The sequence below is a fragment of the Ursus americanus genome, chromosome X (assembly GCF_024610735.1).
Source record: "Ursus americanus isolate L20-20 chromosome X, mUrsAme1.1.p, whole genome shotgun sequence".
Classification (NCBI taxonomy): domain Eukaryota; kingdom Metazoa; phylum Chordata; class Mammalia; order Carnivora; family Ursidae; genus Ursus; species Ursus americanus.
Window position 1 is genome coordinate 96,451,805 of NC_142164.1, and position 27,287 is coordinate 96,479,091.

Genomic DNA, 27,287 nt, shown 5'->3' on the forward strand with positions numbered 1-27,287 from the left:
AGTGTTGGATCACAAGATGCTATTTCTGCTGCAGATTATATGTCATTCTTTCTAGAAAGAGCCTCAGAGTAGTGAGAGAAATTCAAGAAACAGTTTCTTCTTTTTCTCCTCAGTATCGTTGTTGTTCAGTCATTATTTCTTGGCATTAGTTTTTATTCTACCTGACACCCTACCTTTTTTCTTTCTGTCTGTCTTGTTCAAGATTATTTCTCCCAGCCATAGGAAACCCTCGTCCCCGAGAAGCTTGAGAGACAGGAGGCACCCTTCCATTTCCCTCATCATCTTCTCTCACAAAAAGACAACCTTAAAAGTGCAGAAAGTAATACAACCATGAAAAGTGATTTATTGCTACCTCAGAATGGAATGCCCACATTAGCACACTCTTCTCATGTTCTAGAATATTTCCCTTCTTGTCCATGGCTCTCAGGTCTCCCGTTGAGATGTCCTTTGCAGCTTTCTCTCAAAGCTTCCCTTCTAAACTATGTAGTCCACTATTTCTTTGCTACTGCTCTCCTGGATGTAGTAGGCTTCAGAGACTCTGGACTTTATTTTATTTTATTTTTTAAAATAATTTTTTATTATGTTAGTCACCATACAGTACATCCTTAGTTTTTGATGTAGTGTTCCATGAATCATTGTTTGTGTATAACACCCAGTGCTCCATGCAGTACAATGCCCTCCTTAATACCCATCACCGGCCTCTGGACTTTAAACCAGATGAGGCATTCTGTTCCCCTCATCACTCACCTTCCTAAATTACCCAGCTGTTTGTTGTTATTTAGTATCAATTCACACTAGCAAGTTCAGCGCTCTTTAGTAAATAAAGGGCCACACACAGACCTTTGAGATTTTCCCAAATATTTCGTCTATTTCTACCCCTTATCTCCAACTTCTCATTATATTCATTCATCACTGTATTTCATTTTTATCAGGTGTTTATAAACATAGTGATACCTAACATTATTACCTACCAGTGTCAGAAACTGTGCTAATACTGTTATTTTCTGGCACTGTTCTATGTGCATTTCATATATTAGTCATGGAATCCGCACAACTTCCCCTATAACATTCACTCTGTTCTTGTCCCTTCTTTACTGAGGAAAAAACCTGAAGCTTAGAGAAGTTAAGTAATGTAACCAAGGTCACACTGCTCCTGGGACAGAGAAAAGGATTCTCTCCTAGGTGTTTTTACTCAGGAATTTTGGATCTTAACCATTACCACGTGCCATCTTATACTATAGTGTTCCACACTATTAATATTTATTTAATATTTCTTAATAACGTAGAAATAGTGTTTCATATCCAAGTAGAAAAACTTTTTTAGGTCTGATTTTCCAACAGTAATGTAGCTTGGGTTTTCTCCACTGCCAGTCACTTTATGCCCAGTCTGAAAGAAAAGGAAAAAAAATATGAGACTCTATTCCCAATATAAAATACAGAGCAAAGACAAAAACATTTCACTGGCTTTGATTTCCCTACGGTCCACCTCCAAAGTAATTTACTTCCTGTTCAAGGAAATAAGATCTAGCCAAACTTGACTTTTGCTTTTTTTTTTCCTTGAATGAGAAAAAATAAGTAAAACTTTCTCACCTGGTAAGGTCTGAATACTTTTTTCTTTACCAATTCCACAGTCTGTGTAATTGTTATTTGAGAAGGACTATTTAAATTAAGTTGTCCAGCCATTAGAATCAGCAAAATCATTTTTGAAAGATTGTTAAATGTGTACTAATGAAAAGTTTGAGTCCTTGAATTACCCTGTCATGTAGTACTGTGTAAAGTATTCACGTTGTTGGAGAAAAATTAATAACATAATAAATAATACTTTGGCTCAAATTGTACTTTAATTAAGCTTGTTCTATTGTTCCTGAAATTGGCTTCTTTGCTGTGTTCCTAATTTTTCTTTTTTTTCTTTTTTTCTTTTTGCAAAAAAAAAAAAATTTAGCTCCTAGTCAGACTGTAACTCTGGTGACACAAGCCGCAGTTACCAAGGAAACTGCCGTCTCCAAACTAGAAATGCCATCTTCCTTGCTGTTGGAGGTACCTGCTCTGGCAGATTTCAACCGAGCTTGGACAGAACTTACCGACTGGCTGTCTCTGCTTGATCGAGTTATACAATCACAGAGGGTGATGGTGGGTGATCTTGAAGACATCAACGAGATGATCGTCAAGCAGAAGGTATGGGGAAAATGATAAGACCTGGTTGAGATTTTTCGTTAAAGTGAAGATTGTCCACATGTCAGTTCACTCTCCCTAGACCACATTCCCACAAGTTTTTAGGCAGCTTTTCTCTGTCAGCAATACACTATCTCTACTCTCTGTAGCCTAAGTATGATCAAGAAAAAAAATAATGCAATTATCTAAACCCATAAATTAAAATGGAATGATACAAGAAAAAAAACATAAAGCTTATAATTACAGTTGGCTTAATTAAATTCACTAAACAACTAGTATTTAAAAAATCTACTTAATATCAAATAAGTAGTTAAACTGAGCTGTTTACATTTAAACTGTTTGTTTTGGCATCCTGCAGCCACAAAATATTACAGAATCAAATATAATAATCTAGGAATTGGTTGTTCACTCTTCTGAGTTGTCTGTGCCAATTTTCCTCCTATGATGATGAATATCATTGAAAGTTAGCTGTAAATTTTTAGAAAAGAAAAGTACCAAACATAATATATTTTTAAATACCTTAGATCTTAATATTGGTATTTATGCAATGCTATAGTCAAATAAACATGTTTTTAATACAAAGATTGCATTTATCAGCCTCTTGGAATCCATTCCACAAAATCATGGCATCAGTTAGAAACATAGGAATACATTGATATAAATCTGGTTGACCTAGCTAAAACAAATGCACTGTGTATCTTTTATATTTCCAAACGAATAAGAAAAATTGTTTTGAAATATTTATGTGTTGTAGTTATTTCACTGCTAAATGATTTTCAAATCTTTTCTACGGAAGTAATAAATTGCCTTGAAGGTATTTAGTTGTTACAGAACTACTTTTTTTTAAAAAAGCAGGAGTAAGGCAGACAGATTTCTTTGTAAAATGAACTTTAGCAATTCAGTAGGAATAAAAATAAGTGGATAGTAAGCAATCTGCATTTCAAGTACCTTGATTTGAGACCCAGGAGACATGAATTAAGTGTTCTTTGTCATTTGCAAATGACACGATTGTGGTCAACTCATTCTGTGGATCTTGGTTTCCTCTTCTGGGCACAGGATACACAGGTTCACATTCTTATTCACCACATAGTGATAGACATGTGTTTATGTAAGGATATGTAACTATTATATAAATAGGTATAATTTGTTTCACTGCTCCTTTAGAACAAGTATTAGTAGGTACATTCTTCAGCAGAAGCCACTGAGATGTCATACCCCTAGAAAGTAGCAGAGCAAAGTTTCAAATCCAAGTCTGTTTGGTTTTTAAGCCTACATATTCTTACTTATTACATGTATTGCTTGCCAGTATTAATGTAAATGTGGCTACCATTTGGTGATATATATGTTTTTATATATATAGTCTGTGCCAGACACAGTGCTAAGCATTTACAGTTTCACTGAGCTGATACATGCAGAAATAAGAGATTATGTTCTTGCACAGTATCATATCAAATTGTGCTAATACTTCCAAGACTATTACTAACCAGAGGAGAAAATATGTTACAGTGTTTAAAAACAAGGTCTTTGGAGTTAGATGGTCTGGGTTCAAAGCTTGGCTCCTCTCCTACAGTTGTAGACCTTTGGCATGTTATTCAGCCTCCCTGAACCTGAGTTTATCTGTACAACGTGAATGATGATACTATCTTTGCCTTATAGGTTGTCATAAGGATTGCATTAGGTAGAAAACGAAAAATGCTTCCCATCCTGCCTTGCTTACTGAAAGTACTCAACTAGTGTTCGTAATTAATATTAGAGTATAAATGTGCCTGCTCACAGCATTTGTAGCATGCAAACTGTTTGTCATATAATAATATTACATGAAAATAAGAGCTCGTTTCCACATCTGCACCCCATTCTGCCACTGGCATTACGGCCTCCTGTAAAAGCCACTGGGTATTAGAGGGGGAGAGGAAGTCCCCACCCCTTTGTGATCCTAGCCTTTAGGATCTGCTTTAGAATCCACCTGCTCAGTAGTCTTCAGAAAAATAAGATTGTCTTTTTCTGAAAAATAAGGCTGTCTTTTTCTGAAATGACTACTAATTTGATACCTCTTCAAAATGATAGTCTTAAAGATAGGTCCAAAATTCAGAGAAGTTCAAGTGCCATACCAAGGGTCACAGGGTCACAGAAAGCCAGGAATTTTTAAATGCCATATATCTATCTACTATCTATATATGGCATTGTATATATTGTATGCTTCCCACCCTGCCTTGCTTACTGAAAGCAAGTAAGCAAGAGATGACGACTCTATCTCATATGTATATATATACATATATATGTATATATATGTGTGTGTGTATATATATGTATATATGTATATCATAGATATACATGTAATTTTTATATGAGATAGAGTTATGTATATCATATCTGTATATATAGTATACATGTAAGCATTATATATATGCAAAATTTCCCTTCTCTTGCTGAATAGTGGAGTGCTTTTCCTGCTTCTTCCTCTCATATTAAAAAAATGATTTATAAAGTATCAGTTCTTCCCTTTTAGAGCTTTCTATCACTAAATGGTCAGTAAAATGACCCAAGTAAACATTAAACAAGTGTGTTGGGGGGGACAAAAAAAAGAGATAAGTTTGGGGAAGTATTTATTATAATATCAAGGAATAAACACTTTTCTCTGGGTAAAGTTTTAAACAAAACAATCCTAACTTTAATATTTGAAGTGTGAAAAATGAAGTAATATTCCGAAAGGACTTTATAAACTGCAAAACACTATCAATGCCTATTTATTCATATGCTTATTTAACAAATTTTTATTGAGCTACTACTAAGTGCCTAGGAAGTATAGAGTTGGACAAGATATAAATGCACAGATTAAAGCAGGTGAAGGAAAGACAGCAATAATAGCACTGTGATAGAAATCAATTACAGGATAATACCTAGAACATATTTAACACTAATTATATGCTAGTCACTTTTAAGTACTTCACATGGATTACTTATTGCTCACAACACTGTGAGACTGATAGTAAAGCACAGTGAGGTTAAATAACTTGCCCAAGGTCAAGAGGTAAAGAGACAGCAGTAGAATTTGAACTCAGGCAGTCTGATTTCAGGGTCCCCACTGTAGTTTTCTACCTCCCTGGGCATGTTTAGGGGCTGCTCTAGGACCTCACTCCAGGAAGCGGGCATCTGACTAAGCCAGGGAAGAAAATGGAGGTCAGAAAAAAATTCTTGAAGAGGCTAAAACTTAAGCCAAGTATTAAAAAACAAGTTGGAAATAATCAGGTAGATAAAACGAAAAGGTGATTCTGGCAGAAGAAACAAACTCTGCATTTTGCTGAGGTGGAAAACAATGTAGTATGTTATATAAATTGTGATTCCATATGGCTGAAATTAAGGGAGTGAGGAAGAAATTGATGAACTTGAATAGAGAGGGATGGGGCTACGAAATGGGGATCTTTCCTTGCTAGAACAAGGAGTTTTGATTATGGCCTACAGGCAGTGGCAATGCTTGAAGTATTTTAAACAAAAAGGTAAAATCATCAGATGTAGTTTGTTAACTATCAATAGGGTTTTCTGGATGTAAGCAACAGAAACATCCTCTGATTAAATCAAGCAGAAAGTGAATGTACCGGAACTGGCATGAATGTAGCGGGAAAAGGCTTAGAAAAAGGGAAAGTACCTGACCACATCTGGGCATCTAGTTCTTAGTAACTACTCCAGGCTGTCTCTGAAATCCTCTTTTTTCTGCGTGCTGTTTAACTGTTCAGAATACAAAGTCCCGGAAGAGGGAGGCCAGTTGACCTTGCTTGGGTCACAGATGCATCTCTTAGCTAGAAGAGAGCAGAGAACTGTGCTTTAAAACCATCTCCTTCCAAAACTCCTCACAGTGAGGGAGGGCCTGTTCCCCTCCAAAGAAATTGGGGGTCTGTTGAAAATAGAAAGGGGAAAAGATACTGAGCAGCCAATAAGCAATAAATATCCCCTGAACTCAGGCAAGAATATGTAGAACAGGATGAAGGATGGCACAAATAAAGGGAATTTATAGGAGGTGATGATGGGCTCTAAGCAATATGCTTATCTATTTCAACTTTGCTATATGGAGACCTGAAATAAAGACCATTTATGCCTCAGGACCTTAAATTTAAGTTTGACCCTTGCACATACTGGTTCTCAATAAATGTTGATTGCTTGATGGATAATGTGAATGAAATGTGATACAATAGCTTTATTTTTAAAAGAGATTGAAATTTGGAATTTTAATTGTAGCTACAAAGCATCGTAAGTTACATAAGAGGTTGTAACAACATTTTATGAATCTAGGAGAACTTAGTTTTGAACTTAGGAAGTTCATTCAGATCAAACCTTAGACATACAGTGATTGAATTATTGTTCCCAGTAAGGGAAGAAGGATCAGACATTTGAATAAGTTAGCTCTTCATAATTCTAGACCTTGAATTCAAAATCATGTAATTTATATTAAGCTTCTGTTCTCCTTTCACATAAGTTATTTAAGTTCTTAGTTTAGAAAACTGGGTTGCCACTATTTTGAAAAAAAAGCAATTTTTACTGAAAAAAAGTAAATTTTACTAAGTGAATTAAGCAAAAAAAAATAGAAATTGAAATGACAACTTTAATTTTTTTTGAAGTTTATAAAATGCAGCCATTTAAAAAATTAAGCAACTTGCCTGCTTAACTTTAGAGAGTAAAAATATACTATTATATTGTAGAGGAATAGGGATGCAAAATATGCAAATTAAATCTTTAAAAGTAAAACATACATGAAGCTCCAAGTTGATTTCCTAACATTGTGAATTAATAACAGAGTGTGATTTGTAATTTATAGTTTCATATCAAAAAAGTCTGATTTTTAAAAATGCTCTTTTTATTTCATCATATGTTTAAGTAAAATTGAAACAAAATTGTTTTAACAATTATTCACAGTTTTACTGACATAATCTATCAAATGAAGGGGAAATACGTCTAGAGTTTTTCACTGAAAATATGACCATTAGGGAAAGGAAGGAGGGAAAGACGAAGGAAGAGGGGAAGGGAAGAGGGATGGAAGGAAGGAAAGTTAGGAAAAAAGAGAGAGGGAGGACAGGAGAAATGGAAGAAGGGATGGAAGGTGGGAGGGAGAGAGAGGTTAGGGAGATAAGAGAGGTGGATGGCAAATTTGAGGAGAGCTTTGGGGCAGTGAAGAACTGTGTTGCTATCAAGAGATGGGATTTAGGTGGCTGTATGATATCATTATTTTTTATACTGCTGGTATCTGATTGCCTATGCTAAATAAATTATAGTCTTTTTCAAGTCATTTTGGCCAGGTGTTCAGGGTAATTCACCACTAAATCTAAACCACGGGTACTGTATTGAGTAAAGAATTGAATCGGCAAAGGAGTTTTATCCTGTGATAAGACCTCTCCAGGTTGGGGTTGAGAAAAATTGGCCAATCTGGACAAGATGACAATAGCATTGTTCCAGATTCATTTTTAACTACACATTACAACTCTACCTGAGAGATTTCATTATCCAAAAATTGAATAAGCAGTTTCACTAGGTACAGTCTATATTTAAATGGAAAATAATTACTTGGATGTGTTTAATTTTTTTTTATTGTTAAGGTCAAAGTCTTTAATAAAAGTTCCATGATTATTTTTTGAACTCTGGCTGTATCTACACAAAGAGCAATTGAGTGGGTCTGGAATTATTCTGATTAGAACTTTCAGTGAAAAAAATTCAGCCACAATCTTAGGACAAAAGAACTTGTCTAGCATGGACCTAGAAGGATTGGTGAAACAGTGTGTGGGGGGGGAAAGGCTTTGTTTAAACTAAAAACAAAACAAAACAGAACATTTCTTGGTGTTACTGTGTTGCCATGAGCATAGAAACAAAGTGGATGTTGCAGATAGTTTCCCTTGTTCAACAAATGAGAAAAGTTACAGACAATACAGGTAATTGGTCTAAGGTGATTTAGTGAATGTAATTGCCCTAATGTAAATCCAGACCTCTTGTGAATAATGTTTCTTACTCCTTTTCCTTTTTCTATGACCCCCCCCCCCATTTCTTAAGCATCTCTTCATTTCTCCACCAAAGTTAAAACAAAACAAGCTATGCACAGTTTATTTCCACGGGTATCCAAGGGACTTCACAAGTTGTAGGACAGTCATCTTAGGGTGAGGGGATGGATTATTCTGGGTTTTTTTTTCTTTTAACAAACAACCATCCAGCCCTCATCATCTCATCTTTGTACTGCTATACAACCTTGCATAAGAAACACCATTCCAGAGGGTGACGTCTTTCCATATATCAAAGGTGTGTGTTATATTCTACGAAGAATAATGTCATAATATGTTTGGCTGAGGATATTTGCAAATTTGGTACTGCAATTATCTTCTGACAAATGTACATGTCTCCTGTAGAAAGCTCATAATTGTGTGAATCACTACTCCACATGCACACAGTTTTCTTTCCCTACCTAATGAGAGCCAAATTCACTATTATCTTCACTGAAAGGCGTAAGGATAAGTCAGTGTCAACAATTTGACTTAGATTATACTCTCTGGTCATGATAAAATAAACTCCCCTTAAAGACAAAGGTCATAAAGTTGCAAACACAAAAAAATCCTGTTCTTGAAGTGTCATAGTAACCTTTTTATGGAAAGTGATACCATACGCTTTTTGGCTTAAAGATAAACATAAGTTTTACTAAGCTACATATTTCAAAGTCCGTGAATGGAAATGCATATCTTAATACATTTCAATTCAATTCACTGTAAAATTTTCTGTCAAAACCTTATCGAGTAAAACTGAACCATGATATTTACATGAATTCTGATAAAAGCCAGTATACTGCGTTTTCAGTAAAATACCAGTGGGATTCTGATAAGGAAGTTTATGTTTGTCATTGTTTTTAAATAGTGAATTCTGTTTGAAAATTTCCTTGCTTGGGTCTAAATAAATCCTTGATATGAAATGGCTTTTATTATTTTCATAAAAATACCTAAAATATGTGATCTTCTCTGTTTTAGGAGAAAGCAAGCTACCAAATTCAATGTCTTTTAATCTTTTTTGAAAGCTATATAATGTTATTATATTCTGAATGCTATTACCTGCTTTGGGGGCTTTTCATTTCACCATGATTTTGGGTCCTTGAAGTCTATAATTGAAGTTGTGGCGTGCAGTAATGTAAGTTCCTCTTACTGTTGCACTTGATGTTAGGGTAATGGTAGGTAATGTTAATGTTAGATGCATGGTTCTTTCTTCATTCATTCCTCAGTTCAACAAATTGTCTTTGAAAACCCATGTTGAAAAGCATGCTAAAGACAGGTAGGGAACTATTAGGAAATGATGTTGGAAAGAGATAGTGGGGTAAGAGCTTGGATTTAAATTTGATTTCCTGTGTCTGTTAGTGAATGATTGAGATTAAGATAAAACAATGCCCACACATAACTGCTAGTAAGTGTTTCTGTACATTTATCCACACTTTTCTCTGTATGATTACTTGCATTAATGTCATAAATGTATATATATAATTAACATACATATGAGGTAGATATTTTTAGTAGTTTGCAATGAAAAAATACTATGAATATTTTTTGTCTCTCAAATGCCTGCTTTGAGACCAGAGTTACAATGTCATGCAGATTCATCAGAGATATAGTGACTAACTTTAAAGGGGTTTTGGTGTAAGACTAAGTATTCATTCTTCTGTTATTTATTGAACACTTGCTGGTGAAAGACATCAGCATTATCTGTTCCTGGGGATTAAAAATAAAAAGAATAGGCAGAGAGAGGAAGATGGTGAAGTAAGAGGACCTTAGGCTTGCCTCATCCCATGAACACCACTAGATAATTATTGAATCATCCTAAATAACCCCAGAAATCAACCTGAAGACTGACAAAACAAACTCTAGAACTAAAGTGAGAGGAGGCCACATTGAAGAAGGTAGGAAGTACAGAGAGGTGGCTTAGGGGACAAAGGAATCGCAGCTGGTGAGGAGGGGAGGGAGTAGTGGTCACAGAGAAGGGAGAGAGAGGGGAGCACACAGGGGAATGCACAAGGAGAATGTTTCCTCATTGACACTGGCTTAGAAAGTGAGAGGGGCTGAATTCCCTGAGTTCTTACAGCCAGTGGGACTTAAAGCCTAGAGTTTTAAAGGTCAGGGGACCTGGCTGGATAAGGATAGAGCCTTAAGGGCACTGTGCTACTCTTGGAGAGAATTCAGGCAAACAGCAAGGATGCATACAGCATGGAAACCAGATCCAAAGAGTGCCTGGGGCACACAGTGGGGACTCTGTGCCCACTCTTCGTAAAGCGTGTCCCTGAGAGGCAGCGTTCCTGGAGATGCCTCTCCTGGAATAAATGAGGTAGCCAGTGCCATTTTCTTCCTCATCCCTGCAGCATAAACACAGAGTCACCTGCTGAAAGCAGCACAGTGCCAGCACTGGCTACTGAATTTGCTTATACTAAGTCCCCACCCCCCTGCTCTCTGGTGAAACTGCCCTACTCAGCCACACTAGCCTCAGACCCAGTGTGGTGGGTCCCTCCTCCAGAAGACCAGCTCAAACCCCTTCCCACACCACATCTCTCAATCAGAGAGTTTTACAGGGTCTCAGTTCTGATGGAGGTGATGGCAGGTCTCATTTCACAGGCAGACCAGAGCACACCTAGTTAAAATTCACCACATTCAGGCCAAGGACCAAACACAGGAGCTAGATCTTTGAAAAAAATTAATAAAATTGATAAACCTCTAGTAGACTTATCAAAAAGTAAAGAGAAAGGATCCAAATGAAATCACAAATGAGAGAGGAGAAATACCAACCAACCCTACAGCAATACAAACAATGATAAGAATATTACAAAAAACTATATGTCAACAAGTTGAACAACCTGGAAGAAATGGATAAATTCCTACAAACATATAAATTATCTAAACTGAAACAGGAAGAAATAGAAAACTTGAACAGACAAAGAAATTGATTCAGTAACCAAAAAACTCCAACAAACAAAAGTCTAAGATCAGATGGTTTCACAGGTGACTTCTACCAAACATTTAAAGGGTTACTACCTATTCTTCTCAAACTCTTCCAAAAAACAGAAAAGGAAGGAAAACTTCCAAATTTCATTCTATGAGGCAAAAATTACCCTGATACCAAAACCGAATAAAGACACCACTGAAAAAGAGAACCACAGACCAATATCTCTGATGAGTATAGATGCAAAAATCCTCAACAAAATATTAGCAAACCAAATCCAACAATACATTAAAAAAAAAAAAACATTCACGACAACCACGTGGGATTTATTTCTGGGTTGTAAGGGTGGTTCAATAGTCAAAAATCAATCAATGTGATACATCATGTTAATTTAAAAAAAGGGTAGAAACCATATGATCTTTTCAATAGATGCAGAAAAAGCATTTGATAAAGTACAACATCCATTCATGGTAAAAACCCTCAACAAAGTAGCTTTAGAAAGAACATATCAACATCATAAAGGCCATCTATGAAAAACCCACAGCTAATATTATCGCCAATGGGGAAAAACTGAGAGCTTTTCCTCTATGGTTGGGAACAAGACAGGGATGTCCACTCTCACCACTTTTATTCAACATACTATTGGAAGTCCTAGCTATAGCAATCAGACAACACAAAGAAATGAAAGGCATCCAGGGGTGCCTGGGTGGCTCAGTTAGTTAAGCATGTGACTCTTGATTTTGGCTCAGGTCATGATCTCAGGATTCTGAGATTGAGCCCTGCATCGGGCTTTACACTGGGTGTGGAACCTGCTTAAGATTCTCTCTCTCCCTCTCTCTCTCTCTCTCTCTCTCTCTCTCTGTCTCTCTCTCTCTCTCTCTCTTCCCCTCTCTAAGAAAAAGCTTCCAAATCAGCAAGGAAGAAGTAAAACTTGAACTGTTTGCAAATGGTATGATATTACATAAAGAAAACCCAAAAGACTCCACCCAAAAATGGCTAAATGAATTCAGTAAAGTCACAGGATACAAAATCAACATACAGAAATCTGTTGCATTTCAGTACACCAATAATGAAGTGGCAGAAAGAGAAATTAATAAATTAATCTCATTTATAGTTGCAGTAGAAACATAAGATACCTAGAAATAAACCTAACCAAAGAGGTGAAAGACTTGTACTCTGAAAACTATCAAATGCTGATGAAAGGAATTAAATACAATACAGAGAAATAGACATTCCATATTCATGGATTGGAATAACAAATATTTTAAAATATACTACCCGAAGCAATCTACAAATTTGATGCAATCCCTAACACAACACCAACAGCATTTTTCACAGAGCTAGAACAAACAATCCTAAAATTTGTATGGTACCACAAAAAACCCGAATAGCCAAAGCCATCTTGAAAAGTAATAGCAAAGCTGGAGGCATCACAATTCCAGACTCCAAGTTATACTACAAAGCTGTAGTAATCTAAACAGTATGGTACTGGCACAAAAATAGACAGAGATCAATAGAACAGAATAAAAAACCTAGAAATGAACCCACAACTGTATGCTCAATCTTCAGTGAAGCAGGAAAGCACATCCAATGGGAAAGAAGCAGTCTCTTCAACAAATGGTGTTGGGAAAACGGTAGCAACATGCAAAAGAATGAGACTGGACCACTTCCACCATACACAAAAATAAATTCAAAATGGATTAAAGACCTAAATATGAGACCTGAAATCAGAAAATCTGGTAAGAGAACCAGGCAGTAAGTTCTTTGACATGGGCCATAGCAACTTCTTTCTAGATATGTCCCCTGAGGCAAGGGAAACAAAAGCAAAAATAAACTATTGGAGCTTCACTCAAACAGTTTGTTCATGGAGAAGGAAACATTCAACAAAACTAAAAGGCAACCTACAGAATGGGAGAAGTTGCAAATGACATACCAGACAAAGGGTTAAGTATCCAAAGTCTATAAATAACTTATACAACTCAACACCCAAAAAACCAAATAATCTAATTAAAAAGTGGGCAGAAGATATGACTAGACATTTCTCCAAAGAAGACATTCAACTGACTAATAGACACATGAAAAGGTACTCAACAAAAATACTAATTCAAAGGGATACATGCACCCCAATGTTTATAGCAGCATTATCTACAATAGCTGAACTATGGAAGCAGCCCAAATGACCATTGGCTGATGAATGGATAAAATGTATGTATATTTGTATATGTATGTATGTATATGTACCCTCACAATGGAATATGATTCAGCCATAAAGAAGAATGTAATCTTGCCATTTGCAATGACACAGATGGAACTAGAGAATACTATGCTAAGTGAAGTAAGTCAGAGAAAGCAAATACCGTATGACTTCACTCATATGTGGAATTTAAGAAACACAACAAAAGAGCAAAGGGAAAACAGAGAGAAGCAAACCAGGAAACAGACTCTTAACTAGAGAACAAATTGATGGTTACCAGAGGGGAAGTGGTTGGGGGATAGGTTAAATAGATGATAGGGATTAAGGAGTCCACTTGTGATGAGCTCAGGGTGATGTATGAAAGTGCAGAATCACTGTACTACACACCTGAAACTGATATTACAGTGTATGTTAACTAACTGGAATTTAAAAACTTAAAATATAAAAAACTATGTAAGTTCCAATTTTAGAGTATATATTCTGTGAGGAAAACATAAAAGGCAAAGGGAGGTAATTGCAAGAAAAAAAATGCTATGGTGATTTTAATCATATATATTAGAATGAATGAATGAATCATTTATTTCCTCCTTCTCAATACATGCCTGCCTCTCTCATAGAGAAGAAATTAAGCTAGACTTCTCTTTCCACGTGTCTTGTTAATTTTTATCCAATAACCTGGGGATGAATATTTATTTTTGCATAATATGGTCTAATGTTTTTGATTTTCGTAATCCAAGTTAATTGATCAGTAAATTTCCAAGGTGATCATAGCTGCATTGTTTCTGAAGTAGAAGCACTGGAATTTGACTATAGTCTTGTGATGTTTTATGAATTAACTAAAAATAATACTAGGGTTTCTAGAGTGATGTGAGTCAATTATTTATTAGATTTATAAAAATAACAGAGTATAATTTTAGTAATTCACAAATCCTTCCCAGTTCCCTTATCTTTATGTTTTGCATTCTGTGTAAACAAGTAGCATCATATTCAAGAATTATGTATTTCTTATAATTTATTCAGGGAAAGACTCTTCTGTATGATTTATGCCAAGAATAGAAATGCTTTGATTTACCTGACATATTCTACTTTCAAACAGAATAAACTTTGTAATGATAGACTTTACCCTCCCCCCCCAAAGTGATTTAATCTATGTTCAGCTCTTGGATTATTTTTAAACCTTCCAACTAGAAATAAGAAAAAGTAAAGCCATGGGCAAAGTTTGGTGCACAAGTATATAGATAAATCTCTTAAGACAGTGGAGAGAAGAGAATAATTTACACTTAACTCCTTCATGCTTTCTTCCCTCCTAAACCTGAAAGAACAAGATCATGGTGAGAGGGAAAATAATCCGTAGCAAGTCTGTTGAGGCTAAGCTTTTCTGTCATGTCACATTATATGAAAATCATAAAAAGCTGCCGCGGAGAGAACCATAACTGTCCCTTGAGAAATTTGACATAAAAATCAAACCACCACTTTACTACACTTTCCCGAGTTCGATTTTATTTTTTTTTTAAGTTATATAATAGGTGTTAGGCACTACAAGAAGACAGTTATTGGGAGCAGATAAAGGCAGATGGAAAGAATGTAAGCAGGCAAGAAGCTATATATAATGAGATTTTACAGTAAAAGTGTTCTCTCAATCAAAATGAGGGTGCATTTTATTTTTAACGTCGGGAACTTTTTAGATGAGAACGGTGCAACCATTTGCAGGTGTGAGTTCTAACCAAATCCAATTATGAAGGAACCACACCAGTGACTTAGGGTTCCTTCACAGTCCTTCGAGTTGATTGTAATGATTAGAAATGGAGAGTTGACTGGTTTGGCAGAGCAGTGAAGCTTTTGAAATCTATCCCTGCCTGCTCTGTGAAATTTGTGTTGATAACTTCAATCTATACTGGTCTTTTTAATCAGTGATTCACTGCAAAATTATTTTGTCCATTAACCATATATTTTCTTGTAAAGCTGTTTCTGTTGTCTTAAACTTCTTTTTTAAAACATTTATTGTCATTTGGCCTTTTACATTTTTACTTGTTAACCCTTGAGAGGAATTTAAATTTTAATTTAAATTTAAATTTTCTTAAAGGCAGGCATAGTATTCTAGTATAGACATACTAGGTGCTTTAGAAACTATTGTTTATTTTATCTTCATGGGTGACTAGTTTTATTTAGCATGTAAAATTTAACATTCTGTTATAGAGGCATATGCATTCTTTATTTTAACTTTAAATGCAGCATGGTTTCTGTTTGGTTTTGGTCAGTGAGGAATGAAAGGTTTCTGGAAATTAAATTTACTACATCAAACAAAAGCAGTTATAATTTTAGACTGTAAGAATTTTAAAAATTAAGGGATCTTTTTTTTCCGCCCAATTAATACTGATAGGACTGGGTTTGGCTATTATATATGACAAAATCCTCATTACAATAGCTTATCCATATAGGAGGTTTTCTCACACAGCAACACCTCCAGAATTCTTTGTTCCAGGATAGGTCCAGCAGCCTCAAAAATCATGTGTCTCAACTCCTTCTTGAATCATCCCCAGCCAGCCTTAACATGTGGCTTCCATTCCTTCCTGTGGTGTCAAGATGGCTACACAACCTCTACTCTGTTTTTAAAATGGAAAGAGAGGAAACGGGGAGAGTAAATGCATGTGTCAGGTGTCGGCTTATGTTTACAAGGAAAACAAAAACTTTTCTGTCCTCCACACATAAAATAGATCTGTTTCCAGGGCACCGAAGCAAAATGTGTCATATCACCACACCTAGCTTCAAGAGATACATACTCTTCCTCTTCAGACTTAAGGACTTTTAATTAGATAAAAATGATGTGATCGTTTTCCTGTTTTAGTTTTCTCCTCACAGAGATGGCAGGGAGGTGTGAATGTGAGAGAATAACCCTAGCGTTAATGTGTAGTAGTAGACATCACTGATGTTACTTTACGATCGCACCATACAAAGGTCACTGAAAACAATGTAAATTAAGAGGGAAAATGAATGCATTGTGTTTATACTCCCTCCTCTATTCTCAGGGAGTACCTTCCTAATTAACCATGTGTTGTCTATAATTCTTTAAATCTGCACTGTCCAGTATTGTAACTAGTAGCTATATGTGGCTATTTAAACTGTAATTAAATTTGAGGTGCTACCTCTTCTGTCCTCCCAGGTGTGTGAATGGGAGAGTCCCGGGGGGTCCCTGCAAGTTCAGGGTCCCTGCGAGTCCAGGTTCCTGGGAGTCTGGGTTCTCACGCGTCCCAGGTCCAAGCGATCTGAGGGCAGGGGCCGGTTGCTCCAGTGGCACCCAGGATACACTGGCCGCACTGGCGAAGGGAGCAGGAGGGGGCCTTCTTGCCGAAAGATGAGGAAGCCCGATGGGAGGATCATGCTTCTGGGGCACGTGAACCTGGATAAGAGTGGGTAAGATGTCATCACTGCTGCAAAGGTACATGGAATGGCAGTTCCCGGACAGGGTCAGCATGGTGAGTGGTACTTTCTACCTGAAGCGGCGGCGCTCCTACAACATCTCCATCTGGAACACCATAGATTTTCATGGTCCTCCTGTCCTCTGCCTAGGAAGATTCTAGCATTTGTTACAAAGGTAGAGAGAAGGCAGGCCAGCTCCAGATTTCCAGATCCACAGAGTGACACAGTGGGGACCTCCCTGGGTTTTCTTTTTGCCTCATTTATCCCAGACTTAGAGCTGAAGAAGCCAGAAATTCAGAAACGCCAAACAGCATAGGCAAACCAAAATGAAAAGCTGTTCTTTCACCAAAGGATCGGGAAACAGGTAGCTCTAGTGCGACAAACCTTTTAGACAGTAATTGTTGTACCCCAGCCAAACACTCAGAAAGAACTGAAGCACCCACATCCCCACCATCAAGGGCTTGTAGGAGCTGGAGCTCTCAACCCCTCCAGGTGGTAATGGGCCCTCCGACTTTGTGATGCCAGTGGAGGCGGCATGGTGAGTTTGGGCTTCTGCCTGCCTCCACCTCTCAGGAAAGAGGAAGTACCTGCCCCAGCTCCTTCAGCCCCTGCTGGGATGAAGGAGCCGGCTTAAATGGAAGATTTAATTAAGATCCTGTGCTTCATAGCCCAGGCCAGAAATGTCCAGGTTTCAATAAAAAAACCCATTCATCATACAAGAACCAGGAAGATATCCAACTGAGTCAAAAAAAGACAATCACTAGATGCCAGATCAGAGCTGACAGAGACAAGGTTGAGTTACCTGACAAGGACTTTAAAGCAGCCATCCTAAGACTGCTTCAGTGAACAATCATGAACACTTAAACAAATGATAAAAAAAAAAAGTTGCCTCAGCAGAAACAGATTTAAAGAAGATCCAAATGGAAATTTCTGAACTGAAAAAAAAATGCAATAACCAAAATAAAGGACTCAGTGGGTGGACTTGACAGCCAAGTGGGGGGGAGAGAGAAGAAGAAACTGTGAATTGGAAGATAGAACAATGAACACTAGCCAACCTGATAAATACAGAGAGAAAATAGATGGAGATGACCAGAACCTCAGGGACCTGTGGGACAGAAGATCCAATACTGTGCCATCACAGTTCTGAAAGAAGAGGAGTAAGGTTGGGGCTAACAAAGTCCTAGAAGAAATAATGGCCAAGAACTTCCCAAGTTTGGCCAGAGACATAAAGCTGCAGATTTCAGAAGCTGAGAGAACCCCCAAACGGGGTAAACTGAAAGAGATCTTTGTCAAGACACATCATAATTAAACTCCAAAAACTAAGAATAAGGAAAAAATCCTGAAAGCAGCCAGAGGGGGGACAAATCAGAATAACAGTGAATATCAGATCAGATACCATGGTAGTCAGAAAGAAGAGGCATCTTTTTCAAGTGCTGAAGCAAAGATGAAGAATATTGACACATAGTTCTTGTCCATCTTCTGTCCCAGAGAGTGAATCTGGAAAGTCATGCTTCTGTTGCGTATGCTGCGGTGTTGACTCAGGACTTTTCACTTGCTCTGTTCTTTAAATTACAGAGAATAGAATGCTATTTCATACTTAATGTGCTATTTAGATAAACCTGGAAGGTTTTATTTTTCCACATGAATTTTTAAAAGCTTTTGGCATTGTAGTTTAAAAATTGGCAACAAGTTTTGAATTGTAATAGTTTTTGCTTTTTGGTAAAATTGTCTTGGTTTTGTTTTATTTTTCTAAGATTTTTAAAATTAATTAATTAGTTTATTTATTGAGCACAGGAGTGGGGGGCGGGGCAGAGAGGGAGAGAGAGGGAGCGAATCTCCAGCAAAGTCCACACTGAGTGCAGAGCCCAATGTTGAGCAATCCCACAACCCTGAGATCATGACCTGAGCCAAAACCAAGACTCAGACACTTAACTGACTGAGCCACCCAGGTGCCCTGGTTTTGTTTTATTTTTAAGTAGGGTTTATTAAATGTTTGCTTATATGCAGTCAAATTCACCTTTTTTAGTGTATAGTTAGGAGTTTTGACAAATACATACAGTTGTATAACCACAATAAAAATATAAACCATTTCCATCATTTAAAAAAATTGTTACAAAATTAATTACACTTTAAATATCGCTTTACTTGCACTAATTACATTTCAAATAGCACATGTGACTAGCGACTACCATATTGAACAGTATGTATATAGAACATTTCCATCCCTGCAGAAAGTACTGTTGGCCAGTGCTGTTGTAAATAGTTATAACACACATGTTCTGTGTTTAAATTTATTTCAGTTATCAATAAAGCAAAATTAAGGAAAGAATATATTATCCATTTCTATCTTTTTGCTTCTGTATATTTTTTAATTGGAGAAAGAGAAAGCAGTCACTTTGACAATAACTTAATTAGCCTGCCATATTCTAGAAAAGGTCCATTAGCATCAATATACATAGTGTTAGGTCATCAGTTTTAATATTCCGCGTTATAAAGATCTAAACACACCCATGGAGTTCAAGGAAAAATGTAAGCACTTAAAAGATTACCAGTGCTAACATGATCAAACAGGGAAATGAGTAATATGGTTCATTTAATATAAAATTTTTTTAACAGAGCAAGTTTTTTTTCCTCCCTTGTCTATGTTACCCTTTTCCTGTCATCTTAAAGCTGCTTTGCGTGGTCTTTGCTATCTGCCACCACAGGCCTGTGCTGCTTGGTCATACGTGTTCTCTTCATTGCAGCACTATCCCAAGGCCCAGGCTCCTAGATTTTTCCTTCTTCTTCATCACCACATGCTGCAAAAAGAACAGCCCCTCGTGCCTCTCATAATTTCAGTTGTCTATTTTATGTTGTAAAAAAAAAAATGGAAAATGATGAATATTAAGATTTTCACTAGGAAATACACTATTGTTCTTGGGGGCTAGAGTATCTCAACATTTCCCCAGACACTAAATCCATCAGATGTTAACAGATGTTCCTCATGAAAAAGTCAAATAAACTGAGAAACGTACATGGACTTTGCCTGTCATAGGGATCTGTAGTGTGTATCACCATAGCAAAGTCACTGAAAAGTCCTGCAGAAATGTTAGCATCGTTTAGCTCAGCATTTCTCTATGGAATTTGTTTGGATGGAACATCTTGAGGAACACGGTTTAGAGAATGTTAACTTATTCAAAATAGCATGTCTCTGTGAATCTCTTGATTTCTCTGTATGCATTTGTTTTTACCAAATTAATCTTTTAGAACTCTTGTCTTTTAATACTGTCTTAATTTAGGAAGTTGTTACAAGGATGGCATTTGTGTCTCTCATTGTGATCTACCTACCATGGACCAAGTAACGAGGCTTTCTCCAGAATGAATACCTGAGGAAAAGAATTTAGAACGGTTTTCTGTAAAATCAGTGTTGTCTATAAAGATATATGTATACATTACATATAATTTATATTTTAAATATTGATTATTAAAATCTGCATGAGTTTTAGAGAGAAGCACACAATATAGAGCATCATTGAAAGGCATTAAATGCCTGTATACATTTTAGCATTTTCCCATGTAAAGTCTAAAAAACTGAAATCACGCACTTTCCGTGTTGTTTTGTTGTTGTTTTTGTTAGGTGGAAACCTTTGTCTCTTCCTTTGACTGTCCAGTTACAGAGATCCTCAACGGAAACCATACATTCTATTTACATTTATTTTTCTCTCATTCTTTAAAAGTTAATATTTTTTGTTGATGTTGTTTCTAAAATGCGTACTATATTAATGAAGTTGTACGGGTATAAAATTTGAAAAAGTATGGATTGGTATGTATGGGCTGTAATTTTTTAAATAGTAGGTGTTTTCAGTGAGAAAAATGTGGAGACTACAGCTCCTCAGTGTGTCAAATGTCAGCTATCCCTGGGCCTGTAAATAGGCTACCCTTGGTAATTCTGATTCTAGTACTAATTGGTTTTGTTCAAAAGAACCTACCTTACGACATGGTGGATATTAAGTAGACTTAGCTTATCTGGAGGTTCCACACACTTATTTTCTTCAACTCCCATATACTGAATAGAAAACTACCTTTCCAATAAAAAGCAGAGAGGTTATAATCACAGATGCTCCCCCAAGTCTTTGTCTCTTTCAGTGTGTGTTTTACAACCAGGAGGCATGTTCTAGCTTATTTCTCTTCTTTCTTTGACCCTTCAAGCTTAGGTTTCAAAGTAAAAGTTAATTTGTTTCAAATCACTTAGAAATACCCTTTACCTGTCCAGCTTCCAAATTGCATCCCCTCTGCTTTTAAACTTTTGTATTAAACTTTTTATCTACTATTTAAGTCATATAAAATGTGTCGTATCTGCTTCTTTAAAAATAAATATATATTAATTCCCTTACATTGGCAGGTTCTTCAGATAATTTAGTGGTTGTGATTTTAAGCGTTTTGTAAGGCTGGAGGCGGAGGTGTGGGGGGCTGATTAATTTTTGATCGTTTTGTCTTTTTGGTCTCCCAGTACACACCTGCTTATTTCAGAAAACCTCTAATTATGTGGCAACTCTTTGTATGCGATCATGATACTGGCATTTTTTAACATCTTGTTTTTTGGTTCTGTTTTTCAAGGTATAATCCTAATGCTAAAGCCCTGTTTTGCTTCTTTTTCTTCCCTCGGTTTTATTTATATTTTGATGTTAGGGCTAGGTGACCTATAATCCTTTCAGGGAATAGAATATAGAATTGACCTGCAAATTCTCTAAAGCTGAGAAGCGATTTTTTTTTTACCATCATCAGAAATTCTGTGCAGATGTTGATTAGTTTTCCCTTCAGAAAAGCAATTCCTTGCCCCCCAAATATTATTACTATATAATCAAGCTATCACATTCTTAAAATCTACTGTTAAAAATGAATTTATTCTGTTTTGAGTATTGAGTATAATTATTTTCTGTTGACATGAAAAGCTCCTAGAATAATTCTTTATAAAGTTACAGATAAAGGCCAATTGAATTCTTTCACAACTCTAAAGCATAAGATATGTTCTGTATCTTCATTTTTTTCCTAAATCAAATGAAATGTGGCTCAGAATCTTTCTTCTAGATAGTTGGGGAATTCACCATTTTGGTCATTTTTCGGGGTTCCCCTTTCCATTGGTGTCCTTCAAGTCTTTGAAAGGCCTTTGAGTACACAGAAAAGCAATCTCCTGGCAGATATAATGAGTCTGCCTTTTTTTCCTTGCCTAGGGATCTGTTATTCTAGATCATTTTCTAAAATCCAAGGTTTTCCAAAACAAAGAACTCTTAACACATTTTGAGGGCGAGGAAATCCAGACTTCAGGGACATAGCCATACCTGTCATCTAAAAGTAAAAAAGGAAATATACCTGTTACTCATTTTTAAAGACTTAACACAGTTGCTTTTGCAGTCAGGTTATCTTGCAATCTCATTCATCAAGTTTTAGCAGGTTGCTTGCTAAGAGATTCTGAAAGAATGCAACAAAGGGAAGCTAAAGAATCCTAGGGGGGATGAGATCTATAATGCTAGTTCCTTCTGTCTATGAGGTTGTTACAGCTAGGTGGCAGTTTAAGCGCACTTGCCTGTCATACTGAGCTTACAAAGGGCAAGAATGTGGCTGATTTTAAAACTCAGTTTATAGTCTATTATAGGATTTGTTGCCTAAATCCCAATACTCTCAAGAAGGAAAATATGTGCCATTACTAATGATGCCAGAGAACAGGGGTTAACTAAGCTTGTCCAGGATAAACTGGATGCATAGTCACCTTATGTATAGATAAAGAAAATTAAATAAGTGTCAGTACTTTGCAAACTGAATTATTTGATGTATGGATTCTTTCTTGGAAAACCTTATGTTAAGTTGACATTGTTTACAGTCTATTTGAGAAAACCAAAAAGTAAACAGGCAACTGAAGTATGATGAAATAGATTATGATTGGGTAAAAACAGTATATTCTTTTAAATTAAATCTGACCATAAATGAGGATATCGCCAATTGCAGCTAATAGAAAATCCAACTCAAACTGGCTTTAGAAGAAAGAAAATTATTGGCTTATGAACTGGAACTATTATGTGGGCCTCAGGCATGGCATACGCAAGACCCCAGCTCATTGCTTAGTTTTGCCCTTCCACATTGGCATAGCTATTATAGGATATATTGTGCATACCATATTATATTAAAAAGGAAAGAAAACTTTCCTTTTTTGACCTTCAGATGGAAGTGCTGAGCTTCTCTCTGATTGGACTAGCTTAAGCCGTAGACTCACACTTAAATCACTGTGGCAAGGAGGGTGGAAGTTTCCACTCTCATTCCTTGGTTTTGTAGAATGAGATATTGTAAAGGTTAACAGTAAACCTACTCTAGTCACTATCCCATGTCAAGAAAGATTTCCCAGAGAAATGAGTATTTAAATGAAATACAGATCCTGTATAACCAAACTAGCCCTCTTCTATATATGGTCCGTTTTTTGTTTCATTAAATTTTCCCATTTCTCAGTAGCGTTATGTAAGTAATTGTGGGATTTAAAAGCTGGAAAGAGAAAGAAGATGCAGAATGCCATTTCTTTTCTCCTTTCAAAAGGAATCAAAATGAACATACATATTCATTTTCTTTCATTAAACATCTAGAGAGATATAATGTATCACATAAGCATGTATAAACAAGGATTCCCAACACGGAAAACAAGAAAAAATTTGTCATTGCCTTATTTCATTCCTTTTTTTATCCTTTTTTTTTCCCCCGTTCTCACGTTCTTGATGACATCTCCAAACGTCAGCTTTAATTTGTAATAAAGCTTGAGCACCGAATACTGTTGTAGTTTGGCCACTCCACCCTCTCCTCAAACGTAGAGGAAATTGCGTAATATGTGAACATGTGTCCTGCTTTTTCTCATATTTGCAGAAATGGCATGAGCTTTTCTGGAGTCAGGCATCTAAAACCTTGCCTTATGTGTTACTGGCAAGCTGTACAACTTCTCCAATTCTCAGTTTGAGGTTTGTAAAACTGCAAAGGAAAACTCTTTGTCACAGTGTAGTTATCAGGATTAAAAGCACACTTTAAAATCTTTGTAAATAAATCTCAGCTCTGCAGTTGTATTTGTTCTACCTGTGTGTTACTTGTCGTCACATTTTCTTTTTGTTGAACGTAACAGTAGTATTTTACATCATTCATCAAAGTAGACAAGTAAAGTCACTCTTTAAAACAAATATTAATTTTAGAGGATTCAGTAGGTTCGTATGGTGGTTCCTCTTGCTAATCACAGCAATTATCCTTGGTGAAAAATGATAGACACTTGAAAAACCAATTAATCATGATAGCTATTTTTGCAGTATAAATAAATCAAACTTCCAGATCTGAGATGAAATCAAAAGGGCAATGGTAGTGTTTCCTAGTCCCTTGTCATTTGATGCTACAAACTTTTAAATAGAAACTTATTTTACTCGAATTGTTGTCCAAGTGCTTCAGAAAATGTGTGTTTTCCTAATAGATGAGAATTTTTTACTTGGATTAGAAAGAAATTCTTGGAGAGTAGTGAGAGGAGCACCTTCTGTTGAAACAGGTTTTTAGACAGTAGAGTATGATGAGTGTGCCTCAAATCAAAGATGAGATAGCTCTGAGAGACTCAGTGGCTAGAGACAGGTATGTTTGAGCCCACAGTGGTATGCAAGGATATTTGCACCTTCTTTCTTCTAAATCATTCTTACCTTAAATCTCCAGTTACTTGCTGAAGGGGGAATGGGAAGAAAATGTGCATGCTATTATGGATAAGTTTTGCCTCTATACTATGGAGACCTTTAGAACAAGAATGTTCTGGACATTAATGCCAACTGCCTAGCATTTATTTACTTGAAGATAATGTCACACCTTGGGTTTCTGGGAAGCAGTCACTGAGATGCAGGTGAGCATACCGGATGTTTATTTGGGAGTGCTCTTGGCGTCAACAGAAGGTGGCAGAAGGAGAAGCTGGGCTGTGAAGCATTCCCAGTAGGGGCCTCATGTGACTTGAAGCTGAAGGGACCCTTCAGAATTGTTATGATTTGGGGAGAGAGGACTAGCCCTTTATAACTTCATGTCAGTCACTCATTGGAGAAGAGCTTTCAGGGAGGGAAATACAAACATGAGAGATGATGTTCTTCAGCCACGGCAATTTCTAGAAGGGAGTTGACAAGCTGAGGGTTGTCTACCAGAAGCACTACCAGCAGCTGAGGAAGTAAGTCCCTCATTCTTGAAGGGGAATCTGGGAAGCATATTACAGCTTCTCAGTGCAGATAAGTTCATTATTTCAGACAGGGACCAGCTGGGGAAAAAATTAAATGTCCAAAATTAAGTAGATTGCTAGAACAAATTACATTGTATTATATGCCAATATGTACTGTATATCGTTTTGTTGCAACATTTATTGCATACCCAAGTACATATATATTACTTTATAGAAACACATACCAAATAGATTTCTGTGAAGATTATACATACCCATATGTAGTGCTATGACAGGAGACATAGATAGATAGATAGATAGATAGATAGATAGATAGATAGATAGATGATAGATAGATATGGCTATAGGTACATGTAGTCTATATAGCCATATATATATATATACACACACACACACACACACACACACACACACACACAGCGAAATCTTAGGATGCTAAGTGAGGGTTACCCTCACTGTCAGGTGTTACGATTACAGTCTGTATGAAAGGTTCACTTAAGGTTCACTTAAGATATATATATATATCTCACTGATACAAATATTTATAATTATATATAATAAAAATAAAAATTAGAACTGTCTTTGGATGGGTAGGGTTATGGGTGTTATTTATGCTGTTTTACAGAATGCTGTTTCCATATAGTGTTATGAATGTGAACTGTTTCTTTATATCAAGTAAAAACAGCAAAGGAAACTTTAAATGATCACTGTAGAAAAGAATTCCAATGTTGTATATTTAGATTTGTTCAACTTTTCCATTAAAAATATTGAATAATAGAAATAAATATAAGAATATGAAAAAAGAGCAGATTTTGAAAAATGGAAAGAAATGCTTAAAGACACAGAATTGTTGCTGAGCTGCTGTTATTGAAACATACAGCATTTGGCTTTGGCCATATTGCTTCTGACAAACTTCTTTTGGCCAAAACATATTGGGCCAAATAATATGCTGCTATAAAATTCTGGGCACTTTAACTTATCATTTATTTTGTTTTAGTATATACCAGGCACTGTAGTATGCACATGGCATTTAATATGTTTAATCCTCTCAAGTGTAGTGCACACTAACTGGTATTATACTTCTTCCATAAAGGAAGTGAATCAGAAAGGTTAATTGCCCAAAGCAATACCATTGGTAAATGCCTGGATTCCAGCCCAGGCTTATTGGCAAGAAACCATGTGTATACACACACACACACACACACACACACACACACACACACATTTGCATATACAAATTACATATGTAACATATATTTATGCTGAACCTTAGTATTGAGAAATACTCTTTAGGACGTATCTGGGGAATAGAAAGAGTAGGGATGAAAATGTGTTTGCTTAAGAAAGATGATACATTAAAATAGGCTTTCTTATGATCTTCAACTGTCCTTTGAAAAAATATACCCAGGGAAGCAATAATAGGGAATCTGAATCTTGAGCAGAAAAGCAACAGAGAACTTGTCAAAAAGCTAAGATAAAAATGTCAAAGAACAGAATAATTTTGCAGCCCAGATAGGCACCCATAGGGAAAGAAAAATTGGTCTCACCACAGTTTGCATCTCCATAAACTAATGTCTGGTATCCAGCTATGATCAAGCTCGTTCTTCCCCTTCCCCACCCCTCTCCACACACATGCATCTCAGCAGATAATTATATAGATAACTGTCTGTCTTCTTAACTGAGTGACTAAGCCCAGTTCTTGTTTGGATTGTGGGGGAAAAGTGATGATATGAGTAATAATAGATGAAAGACAAGGCAGGATTGTGAAATTATTCAATTGATAGAAATAGTGCACGGAGGTGAAATGAAATCTTTAAAGATCTGGTTATTAAACCATGTTGGACAAATACAACCACGAGGAAATCAAAAGAGAATTTTTTAAGGTTTTTATTTAAATATCAGTTAACATACAATGTAATATCAGTTTCAGGTGTACAATTTAGTGATTCAGCACTTCCATACAACGTCTGGTGTTCATCACAACAAGTGCCCTCCTTAATCCCCATCACCTGTTTAAAAAGAAAGAGAGAGAGAGAGAGAGAAATTTAATGCTATACTCCAAGAACAAAATCAAACCCATTATTGAATGGAAGGAGGTGAGGATTACAGGGAACTGTTGTTTTTGTACTTGTTATACTAAGAGTATATATTATTAAAGAATAATAAATTTTAGGGGTCACCTGGGTGTCTCAGTCGGTTTAGTGTCATGATCCCAGGGTTCTGGGATTGAGCCCCATGTTGGAGCCTGCTTCTCCCTCTTCCTGCTGCTCCCCCTGCTTGTATTCTCTCTCTCTGTGTCAAGTGTGTGGCTTGCACAATGTTTTTGTCCTTGGTCAATATTGCTATACACAGCTGTTAGATTATTTT

General features: G+C 36.4%; 1 protein-coding gene across 11 annotated transcripts in view; it reads left to right on the forward strand.

Annotated features, from left to right (window-relative positions):
- The window catches only part of DMD (dystrophin), a 2,097,152-nt gene that overhangs the window by 1,481,954 nt on the left and 587,911 nt on the right, over positions 1–27,287 (forward strand). For all 11 annotated transcript variants that reach the window (XM_087859359.1, XM_087859361.1, XM_087859356.1 and 8 more), the window contains one exon: positions 1,943–2,175. In XM_087859359.1, the coding sequence (XP_087715485.1) occupies positions 1,943–2,175 (233 nt within the window). The remainder of the gene's footprint in view (positions 1–1,942; positions 2,176–27,287) is intronic.